Source organism: Orbicella faveolata, unplaced genomic scaffold (assembly GCF_042242905.1).
Source record: "Orbicella faveolata isolate gen_17 unplaced genomic scaffold, um_ofav_v1 contig_48, whole genome shotgun sequence".
NCBI lineage: Eukaryota > Metazoa > Cnidaria > Anthozoa > Scleractinia > Merulinidae > Orbicella > Orbicella faveolata.
The window spans coordinates 16,724,282-16,736,189 of NW_028301578.1; the positions used below are offsets into that span (position 1 = coordinate 16,724,282).

General features: G+C 47.7%; 2 protein-coding genes across 2 annotated transcripts; one reads left to right on the top strand and one right to left on the bottom strand.

Annotated features, from left to right (window-relative positions):
* Positions 1–211: 211 nt before the first annotated feature.
* Positions 212–820, bottom strand: LOC149096709 (uncharacterized). Its single transcript, XM_089281307.1, has 2 exons — positions 589–820; positions 212–514 (listed from the first exon to the last, which is right to left on the bottom strand). Exons 1-2 carry the CDS (start codon positions 616–618, stop codon positions 218–220), a joined length of 327 nt encoding a protein of 108 aa, XP_089137433.1. The 5' UTR covers positions 619–820; the 3' UTR covers positions 212–217.
* Positions 821–9,641: 8,821 nt separating this feature from the next.
* On the top strand, positions 9,642–11,292 carry LOC149096710 (uncharacterized protein F54H12.2-like). The gene has a single exon (XM_089281750.1). The coding sequence runs from the start codon at positions 9,910–9,912 to the stop codon at positions 11,290–11,292; it is 1,383 nt and encodes a 460-aa protein (XP_089137876.1). The 5' UTR covers positions 9,642–9,909.
* The last annotated feature ends 616 nt before the right edge of the window (positions 11,293–11,908 follow it).

Sequence of the window (11,908 nt, forward strand, 5' to 3'; positions counted from 1 at the left end):
CGATGAGGTTCCGAAGAATGCTGTCTGATAAGATGCTTGCGGACACGTCAAGATCGTTTAATGACCCTGTGTGTTTGGAGAATTTGCCGGATGGATTTTTGGCAGGATGGAAGGAGTGGAGGGGCGATGCTGCCAATAGAGAAGAGTTGGCGTACCAAGCATTTGTGAAGGAAATTTCACCACAACAACAACCCACAGAGTGAAAAAACATTTTTTTTTAATAAAGATCCTTTAACGAGAGAATATACATGGTTTGTTGTGTGATATCTTTCATCATGCCTAGGGCTTGCACGTCATGGGTTCCTAGGTGCACGAGGGATAGCATCATGGTCTGTGGTGCAATAAATTCTCCGTGAAGGCCTGAGGAGGATTCGAACACGCGTCCGAAGGGCCATAGGTCTGAGAGGTCTTTTCTCAGGTACCACGGGTAGGGAAAATGTTGTGCTAGGAAGAGGAGCGTGACATCTTCGCCTGGGTGTGGTTCATCTAATTTGATTTTACAGGCCAGGGGTCTCTAGTGAAAAAATAAAAAATTTTTTAAAGACCACGACTCAATTTTTAACCGTTTTAGACCGTTGAAGCGCTTACCTCTTTAGGACTTGGTTTTGGGGAGGTCATCGTGAGGTTCACCGAAATTCACGGTTTTGCAATGAGGGCAGTGTGTTGGCGAGTGGCGTGATCTACAGGTTCCGTGATAGAATTGGCCGCAACAAATGCTCACAAAGTAGTCGTTGATACTGTGATTAGGGGTGAATCCTTCCTTACACCATAGACACTTTGGGTTAGCGAATGACATGAGTCTGAAAAAATGGAACAACAACATTTTTATTGGACAGACACGACTTTACATAGTGGGACGTGTGCAAGATCCTAGCGACCTGCGCCCTTTTATTTACAAGAACGATTTAACATGATTGACACGTGACAGGGCCTCAGCATAGTGGTTTCCCAGGAAGACGGGTGCGTAACGGTTGGTTTCCGTGTCGAGGTACATGCCATAGATGGCCCCGCAACAGGTTTTCCATACACACCCTAGTCCCCAGGCTTCTATCAACTTTCCCTTGACGGGGCGTATTGATTTGTCGTGGGTCCCATTTCTACCCAATTCGAGGATTGGTTTGCGACAGCATGGTCTTTTTTGTTTGCATACGTAGCAATGGTCGTGTTCCATGTCTGGAAAAAATAGATTCATAATAATTGTCTGTATACGTTTCGTACCCAGTCTACATGAATCACTAGATCATTTATGTCGTCCTCGTCGGCACCCGTCAACTTCTCTTCGAGGGATAAAAGATCGACTGCGTCTAGAGCCACCCCGATGAAACCTAAAAGGTTTTCTAGGTCCCTGTACAAAGGGGTCTCTTCTTCTTCATCCTCCATCCACTCACTCACTCGATTTCTCAAGGTGTTTAACTCGTAATTACAATGCTCTAACGATTCCATTACTCACTTGGGACGTTGAGAAGCCACAGCAATGTAACGGTCCAGAGTCTTCTTTAATGGGCTCCCATACAAGTTGAATGACTTGGAGTGAACGGGCAGATCGTTTTATAGTCACGGCAAGATAGTGTCCAGTCTACGACCGGGGGGCGTGGTTGGGGGGATACCCCCCTATCCCCTGGGTCTACTCATACCACGTGACTTCTGCTTGAGCTGTGATTGGTTGGTGTGTGTTTATAAAGCGGATCGACCTCGTCCGCTCTTCACTCTGAGTCATTGAACTTGTATTGAGCGCTATCATGGCCTTGAGAGAGATTGGCCTGCAAAACCACGTGCCGAGAAAACCTGATGTGACCTACGATGAGGCGATCTATATGATGGACGAGCCATGGACCCGCTTTTACGAAGCGATGGATTTCCCGATCCGAGATTTGTTGTCAGGCCGTCGGTGGTTTATCCGTTTTAAGGACTCAAGTCAGCTCGAGGTGATGTTGCACCAGATCCTGTTCTTCGCGGACGAACAGCGTGAGAATTGGACGCGCAGCAGACGTCAATACCGCGTTGCGGAGAAAGTGTTTGGAAGAACATTGTTTAATGCCATCAAGTGTATTCGCAAGAACCTTGTTTGGAACCAGACAGTGAAGCCGCCTGTAGACAGGATCACGTTTCACAGAATGATGCTGTGCTACGGTTTTGAACCGTTTCAGTCTACGTGGACTCAAAAACGAAAGAAGACGGCGAAACGCTATGTTGATGTAATTAACTTTTATTACAGCACGTTTAACCAATGTGATCAAGTGACAATGAGATCTATGATAGATGCAAATGATAGTTTACTTACTTAATGTGTATAAAAATAAAAAACGGAGTGTTTTTTTGAAAACTGTGTCTGTGTTAAGATGGGCGGGGCGAGGTTTCGATCCTCGGACCTCTGGGTTATGAGCCCAACGCGCTACCCTGCCATTCTTAGTTTGGGTTCTGTCCATGAATCAGTATGTCTTGAGCTATCCCGCGTGGGTATTCGTCGATCCATTGAAAGAACTTGCAATTACGCTTGGGACACTTGAGATAGAGCCTGTCGGGGTTGGACTGGGAGTGGGAGGTGGCTAAGACCAGGGACTTGTTGCATAGACATCGGAAACGGGCTGGGTCGATGTTCCTGTAGCAGGGGTGGGTCTGTTCGTCGACGCGTTTTAGGTAGCCACCCACACCTTCATTGATACCACAGGTCACATAACACTTAGTGTAGAATCGTTCAGAGGGACATCGGTAATACTCAAACCAGGTACCACCTTCTTTGGTTTTCACACACCCGTATTTCATGGGTACCATACATCGGGGACAGATGGGAACTTGGGGTGTCATTTGGTTCAGGAACTGATCGGGATCGAATTCCTCCAACACTTGGACTTCGGTTGATTCTCCTCGGTGATCCACTTCAGGCGGTAGTTCTATGAGGTTGTCTTTCTTGAACCTATCGAGTCCCATGGGTTCCATGACTTGCACGGTTCGAGGAGGTGATTCACTGATCACGGTCATGCATCCACCTTGAATGGCAGGTAGCTTTTCATTGTCTATATGATGAAATATAGAGTTAGTATCCCATCAAGGTGTTTTCTCTTAGCATGGTTTCTAGGACGTGTCTGGTTTTTCGAATGTTTTTGAGTGTCAGTCTTTGCCTTCGCTGTGCATGGTTACTTTTCATTTGGCGTTTGACTTCTTTGCGTTGGATCGAAAAGGCGCTCAAGGGTTCCGAGAAGCCTTTGAGAGGGACGGTGGTCCAACTGACCGAGTCCGTGGTGATCTCTTTGAGGAGGACGCGTTCTTTGAAACGGAGTCTGGCACGAGGTTTTTTAAATAACCATCTATCTAAAGTGGATTGTAGTTTACCTTCTCTTTCCACTCTCTGGGGTAAGTGCAGTTCCAGTTTCTTTTTGGACATTTTTTTCTTTTTCTTGACGGGCTCGACGCGTGAATCCATGACGACTTCTGCTGAAAAGTGACTCGTGATAGAATGCGTGGTTCGACTTTATTGACGTTTTTGACCAATCAGTGACGTGTGGTGTGATGGGATCATGTGACGGTCTTCGTTCCGATTGGTTTAGAAAATGAGCGCGTGATCCGTGAAAGTACGCGTACTGAGTAAATGTGGAGGTGACGCGCGGGTATAAAAGGAGCACGCACGTCGCAGTGAAAATCATTCGCGGTAATGAATCCTAGGATTTTGGATGAGAGAGACGTGCAAGAGATCCTTGAAGATCTTAGACAACAGTTGAATCGAGCTTATGCTGTAGTGGATTCAGTCGAAAAAGAAGGCGAAAGACCGTTACACGCTAGGATCATTGATTTGGAGATACGTCTTGTCTCTCCTTTGTACTATAGGCTCCAGAGGCACTTGATTGACTGGGGTGTGCGTGATTGCTATCCTCATTTGTCTGGCTTGGAGATCACGAAGCGAGCGGATCGAGAAGGAAAGAAGTTTAACGAGTTTGTCTGAGGGGGTGCAGAGATGAATTACTATAGCAACTCGAACCAGATTCGGGACCTCGTGGATCAGATATTGGATAAGAAGGTACACACGCTAAGAGATCTCGATGCCATTCAGGATGTCCGAGTGGACATGTACATTTTTGACAATCTCTTCGAACCGTTAGGTCAAATACCTGATAGTCTGTGGTCTTTTGAGCTCTTGATGAGACGTCGTCCTGACTGGGGTGGTACGATTTTGGAGATGATGAAGAAGAACGAACACGTGTTTTTGTTCTGTGGTGAGTGGTGTCGCGTGATGTACAGAAGTGGTAGCGGTCAATTCAAATTCGTTCCTTGTCGGGATCCCATCGTGGACGCTGAGCGTGTCTGTTTGATCGCCACGAATCACCTCACGTTCAGTATGAGCGAGGTCATCCGTGATCTGTTTGAACCCTTACGTTTTGCTCGTGACCTATCACGACGGGTGTTGGAGTCCGACGAGAGTCCCAGGGTGTCAGAGTTACTGACTTTCAGCAAGGGAGATTACAGGGAAACGTGTCTGAAGTTGGAAGAGTTGATCTACGACCTCATGCATCAGCGTAATCTGTGGAAGGATCGGTTTTTCTTTGGTGCCATTGAAGCGGATGAGGATGACCTGTGTGGTGAGTGTAAGGAGAGTATGCGACAAGCATTCTATGTGAAGGGGAACGAGGTTGAAGCCCTGAAGTGGAGACCCGGTAAAGGGGAATGTGGCAGGAAAAATTGTAGATATTATGCGATGGATACCTACGAGGAAGACTGTGATAATGAGTACGGACGAGATCTTAAGAACATGGAACACGTTGATTCAGATTCAGACTAGGTATTTTTGCCTTCTTTTTCGTGTTATCCAATCAGAGTCTATTTTTACGTAAGAACCAATCAGGCACGACGTTTTGTACCTATATAAGAAAGTTTGAATAAAAATTGGGTTTAAAATGATCATCATGTCTCATGCTTTGAGTTGGTTCATCTCGAGAATGTGCACGACCCTAGCCGATCGATGGTGTTGGACGACCTTGTGTTCCAAGTGCACTAGTGTCTATGCACGATACGGACAGGGTGAACCCATCCCTTACGATTTAAGCGATTCACCCTTGGAGGTGTTTGACTATACCGACGTCGAACCCAACGTGATGCGTTTTGTCGTTTATATCTTGTGGTTGAAACGCCAGCCCGATTCATTTAAGAAGTATCTCGAGGTACGTGAGCAACGTTTCGAGTTGTGGAGACGGTGCGTGTACAAACTTTATAGACTATGAAGAAAAGTCAAAAGAAGCAAAAGCCGCTTTCGACCGGAACGTTACTGGGACGGTATCGGGATCCTTCCAGACCCGGTAGTCTGGGTGGTCTGACGCGATTCGCTAAGGCCAATAAGATTTCTGTACCCCGTGCAAGAGAGGTCCTGCAGCGTGATTTGGGGTACACGTTGCACAAACCCAGACGTCGTCGGTTTCCCACAGCCCCGGTGGTAGTGTTCGGCATCGACGAGCAGTGGACGGCCGACCTGATCGAGGTGAGCAACATTGCCAGGTACAATCGAGGGTATCGTTATCTCTTGACGGTCGTGGACGTGTTTTCCAAGCACGCCTGGGTCCAGCCCTTGAAGAGCAAGACGGGTAAAGCGGTGACGGAGGGCATGTCTAATATCTTGAAAGGAGATAGAAAACCCCTCAATCTTCAGACGGACGACGGGAAGGAATTCTACAATAAGACGTTTCAGGATTTGATGAAGCAGAAAGGCATTCATCATTTTTCGACTCGGGGTGATACGAAAGCCAGCGTGGTGGAACGGTTCAATCGGACCCTGAAAGAACGTTTATACCGGTACTTCACCGTGAAGAATACGTTGAAGTTTGTACCCGTGTTACAAGATCTAGTCCGAGGGTACAATCGGTCGTATCATCGCAGTATCAAGATGGCTCCCGATCAAGTGACTTTAGCCAATAGCGAGGACGTCTGGGAGACTCTTTACGGAAAGAAAAAGGGTAAAACATCGAGACGACCGACACTCAACGTCGGGGATCGTGTGAGATTGAACAAGAAGTTCCGTCAGTTCAAGAAAGGGTATTTACCCGGTTGGACCGAGGAGGTGTTTGTGATACGCCGAGTGCGTCCTGGGAAGGTCACCACGTACAAGGTGGAAGAATGGGACGGCACGACGGTCGAGGGCACGTTTTACGCGCAGGATTTGCAAAAGGTGAATGTGAAAGACGACGATTTGTTCCGCATCGAGAAGATCGTCAAACGAAAAGGGGATAAAGTCTTGGTGCGCTGGAAAGGTTGGCCAGTCAAGTACGACAGTTGGGTGGATAAAAAGGGACTGTACGTGACCCAAAAGCCCAAGACTAAGAAACAATGAGAGACTTTTACGTGCAGTTGATGAGCAATGCTAGCACCAGTGAGTTTCCGGACAACAAGGCAAGCAGTTTCAAGAACCGTCTGCCGAACCCGCTCCTGTTTGAGTCAGACAAGGAGTGGAAAGTGGGTTTGAGTAGTGTTTCTTATCCGCCTCCACCCCCTCGACGTTTCCAACAACTGCCTCACCGACCCCACCTCTTCGAAGACGACGACAAACTTTTGGAATTTAAATGGAGTATGGAATCACAAACACTGAGTTCAGACGGTAAATGGTATCCTAATTCCTACCGTAACACCTTTACCATCCGTGGGTCTGATCTGCACGAGGACCGAGTCAAAGTCACGAGTGGGAAATCGCTCATGCGATACTTGGTGGGTCGTTACCAAGATCGTCTGACGCACTTCATGGAAAATGAAAAAGAAACTCTACGCACTCCAGACGGGAAGAAGTACTACGCGGTGTTTCGTTGGGAAGGGGACACATTAATCATAGACAATACGGATACCTTCCTCGAAGAAACTCCCGGTGACACGGTACTATTGCGTCCGAAAATATGGTTTGGTCCTGAATTGGTCAAGAAACTCAAGTGGGTGGAAAAGCCTGGACTAGCCAATTACAGATTGGGTCATCACGTGGTTAAACTCTTCAAGGACGATGTGGTACCCCCTTTCAAAACCGATTGGAAGGATCAACTCAACGTGCAATCCACGAATTTTTGGAACATCACGAACGACGGGTCCTTACAGCTCAGTCCCTATTGCAATTGGCGCATTGATTATCTGAACGAGATCTACGATGAGCACTATGGGGGTGACGTAAAAGTCAGTCATAGTATTCGTCCTCCCATGTATTTGTATTCGAATGTAGGACGCAGCACGATCACGGGGAATCGCGTGACGGACCTCTTGAGAGAAGTCCCTCACGACCCTGACAAGGTCAACTTCGAACCCACCTACATACAATATAAACCCGTACGAAGCAACGTGATGGATATATTGGAGGTGCAATTGGCCGAGAACGACGGAAAACTAGTGGATTTTTCCTCGGGCGTGACCTCGGTGACATTACACTTTAAGGATGGGTGAGTCTCCCCATGAACTTTACGTGCAGTTGATGAGCAATGCCAGCACGAACGAGTTTCCGGACAACAAGGCCAACAGTTTCAAGAACCGTCTGCCGAACCCGTTGCAGTTGAGAGAACCGGGATGGAAAGTGGGTGTCAGCGACCTCTCGTTTCCGGAAACGACTCGTAAGATGGACTCGAAACAGGATATTCTGTTTCAATTCTGGTGGATCGATATGGTGGATGGGTCTAGAGACATGTACATGTGGGTCATTTTTGTGCTTCGAGAAGGTGATTTGGGCTTCACGCCTAGGACCGGTACAGAGTTCATGAACATTATACGAGATAGATACCTGTGGAGATTGAGAGATAGAACTGATGTCGGTGCGACCATGTATAAGAAAAAGAGCAACGCAAGCGATCCTGACGAATTGCTTTACACGGTCATGCGTCGTGCAGAGAAGGGAGAATGCATCATTGACAACTCGAGAACGAGCACTACTCTCGTGATGAATGGTGATACCTTGTATCCCAGGATGTCGATCGGTATCGAATTGGCCAAGAAGATGAAATGGGTCAAGATGGGTATGAATGATGACGGACAACAGGGTTACGTCTTGGGACCAAACTTGAGAAAAGAGTTTCCCGCCGAGGTCGTACCCAACGCAACGGACTTGATCGTACCTGCTGATACTGGTGACGAACTATTTTACAAGATCGACTCGAGTGAGTTACATTTGAGTTGTTTCATCAATTGGGTGTTCACGGACCTGGACCGTAGTTACGAAGAGGCGTTTGGTAAGAACCGTCGTTCCTTGTTCGTGTATTCGAATGTTGCACAGAGTATGGTAGTGGGGGATCAAGTCAATGATCTGTTGAAACAAGTTCATTACGATCAGAGCGTCGTCGACTTTCAACCGAGACACATCCTATATCTACCAGTGCGCTCGTCCGTCTTGGACATTGTTGAGGTGCAAGTATCTGAGGACGACGGAAAACTGGTGGACTTTGCATCGGGCGTGACCACGATCACACTGCATTTCAAGAAAGGATGAGTTTTTACGTCAGCTTACCCAGTCACAGCAGTAAGAAAGAGTTTCCTAAAAACGTGGCGAACAATTTCAAGATCAGGTTGCCTAATCCCATACGCCTGGAGGGGCTAGGATGGAAAGTGGGTCTGAGCAGCATCACCTTGCCGGATGATCAAGTGACGCTTCTAGCCTTGTCACCGTCCGATCCTGATGATAAAAAAGTCACCTTGGCCTCTTACTTGTGGCGACGCATCAGCGGTAGCGGATATAATCTGGGAGCCACACGATTCGATACGGAGGCTCTCAAACAAGTGTTCCAAAACGTGGATGGAGTTGGATTCATGAAATCCATGATCGCATTTTTCCAGAGACAACGCATCTTTGCGGACAATGGACCCAAATTAAAGGCCAAATATGTCACGTCTGCTGGGAAGAGAACCTACGTAGACTTCAAGTGGGAAGGCAATGAATTGGTCACAAACAATGAGGATACCTTACGAGAACCCACAGACGTGCCTGTATTACAATTCAATGTCGACCTGGCTATTAAAATGGGGTGGATCATTAAGAAGGGAACTTCGTACCCAATTAAGTACGAACTGGGACCTAACTTGCAGATCGAATTCTTCAAAGATGAAATTCCCGACATTGCCACCCAAGGGGACTTACACGACCCTGCACCTGTTTTTTGGACAATCTTAACAGAACCATCGACTGAAACTTTTTTGAGACTCAGCGTCTATTGCAATTGGCGTTTTCTGAACCTGAACAAGGCGTTTGAAGCTGTGGTGGGGAGCACTTCACGTCCCCTGTTTGTGTACTCCGACGTGGGAGGTAGCAGCGTGGTGGGGAATCAAGTCACGGATTTACTGAGAGAGGTCAACTTGATTCGAAAAGGTGAAGGTACTCAGTATTTCGAACCTTACCACATTCAATATATTCCCGTGCGCAAAGACGTCCTAGACATTATAGAGGTGCAAGTGGCTGAGACAACTGGTAAACTAGTGAAGTTTGGTAGTGGCAATACGATCGTGACGTTACACTTCAAGAAAGAATGATCGGTGGAACCCTAGTACGATTTCAGCCCGATAAAATCAAGCAATCTGGAGACGGATTCGGACCCATCTGGAGAGACGTCAAGAAACGTGGTCCTAAAATGCTAAGAGACGTTTTGAGCGAGGCGGCCATGGAGGGGGTGAAAGGTTTAAATGCGGGCGGTAAAGGAAGAAAGCCCAATTGGAGAGGAGGACTCGCAGGGGTCAAGAGAGGAGCGACAAGAGCCGTGAAACGTAAAGCGACGCAAGAGATCCAACGGGCGTTATCCAAAAGAGTGAGAAAAGACCTCTTTGGACTATGATTCCCATCTACTCGAGACGCGTGAGGCGTATCCCTGTAGGGGTACGTACGTATAAAGGTGGTTCTATCCTCCGCGCACGCTCAAAACTTCCAAACTATCGTTGGGTACAGTCCGCGGTGAGAAGGAAACGACGACGTAGACGACGACGATGACGGACATGGTGGCTCATGCCAGGTCGGCGGGGGTTCGTAACCCTCGCCTGAACATGTTCAGTGTCCCTCCCACGGATCTGAGCATGGCGTCTCGCCGTGTGGTGAGAATCAATCCGTTCAATACGGGCATCAACCCGGTGACGTTTCAAGTCGACCCTCAGGAAGACTTTATCGACTTGAACGAGAGTTTCTTTGAAGTGGAATGGGGTGTCAAGAAAAGTGACGCTTCGAATCTGCTGGCTGCGGATGTCCTGGGACTCGCCAACAATATTGCCAACACCCTCTTCAAACAGATCAACGTGAGATTGAATGGGACTCTCATCAGCCCTCAGACCGATACTTACCACTACAAAGCCTACCTAGAAGCGCTGTTGAACTACGACCGAGACGACGGTGAAACGATCCTGGCACCCAATGGGTGGTACAATTGTCTCGGCGTACCAGACGACGGAGATGCAGATCAATTGACGGCCAATAAGCTAAATCCAGCTCACAATGATTACAAAGCGCTATCACAAGATCTCAAGAACTTGGTCGATGCACGAGTCCAGTTCATCGGTGGAAAGAGAGTGACTCTGAGGTTCAAACCTTACCTGGAAGTGTTTCATCTCAGCAAGTTAATGGTACCCGGCGTGCAGATCCAGATAGACATGTACTTCAATGACCCCGCTCTGTGGACCATCCGATGGGGCGGTGCCGCTTCTCTGAGACTGACAGAACCCGACGTGAATGTGAGATTATTCCTGTCTCAAGTGAGAGTGACTCCATCGGTGTACCGAGAAGTCATGTCTAACATGAAAAGTGGAAGAGTGGTCACTTACCCCACGGTCAGAGGAGAAATTCGTACTTACTCTCATCCCAGCGACGATCGTCATTTCGAGTGCAACAATCCTTTCCACAATCAGCTACCTAATCGGTTAGTAGTAGGGATGTTGAAACAAGCTGCCTTCAATGGAACCATCACAGAGAGTCCGTTCAATTTTGGAAGATTCAATATCTCCTCCATCAAACAATTGGTGAGAGGTGAAGAATACCCCTACGAGACCTTGGAGCTCGATCACGATGGGGACGAAAAAGATCAGAGAGGCTACTACAGATTCCTCCAAGCCTCGGGAGCGTTGTGTCGTGGAAAAGGAAACATGGTAAGAAAAGTGGACTGGGGTCACGGCAAGAGAACCAACCTGTTTGTATTTGACAACACAGCCAACGGATGTTTGGACAGTCCAGTGTTGAACCCCAAGCAGTCAGGCGAGCTGCGTGTGATGATTGATTTTGGAGCCAACCCGGGAGAAAACCTGACCGTCTTGTTATACGCCGAATTCGAGAACTTGCTGGAAGTCAACGAGAACCGAGTGGTCACCTACGACGTGTATCAATGAGAGAGAAGAAGAAAAAATGGAGAAAGTAGCCTTGAATAATTTACAATTGGATCATTTGGCACGCACGAATCCGTCACTACGATGTGTCTTTTACGGGACGGTCCCTTGCGATCGTCTCCCCAGGACATTGCATCAAGAAGGACCGACCGCTTACATCGTGAACACGGACCCTCACGACAAACCGGGCATGCATTGGATCGCTTTGTGGGCCTACAAGGACAAGTGCGAGATCCTGGACAGTTACGGTCTACCGTTGGATACGTACGGAACCGTCCAACCTCTCCAAGCGTGGTTGGACCGTCATTTCAAGTACCATATTTACAACGGCAAGAGTTTACAGTCACTGTTCAGTCAGAGTTGCGGTGACTACGCCTTGATGTTCCTGATCGACCGAGCTGAAGGTCGTGACATGAACTCGTTCTTGAGTCGTTTTAAGAAAAACGAGTTTGTAGAGAACGATCGTAAAGTAGGACAGATGTTGAAACGTTTGATCGTGGACGAGTTGACCTGGCGCAAGATTTGTAAAACCCCGTGTCACCAGGACACGTGCGGTTCCTTTAGAGGAGTGCGTCATTTGCTATAAATTAAGCTGTTTGAAAATAAAAAGCGTTCATTT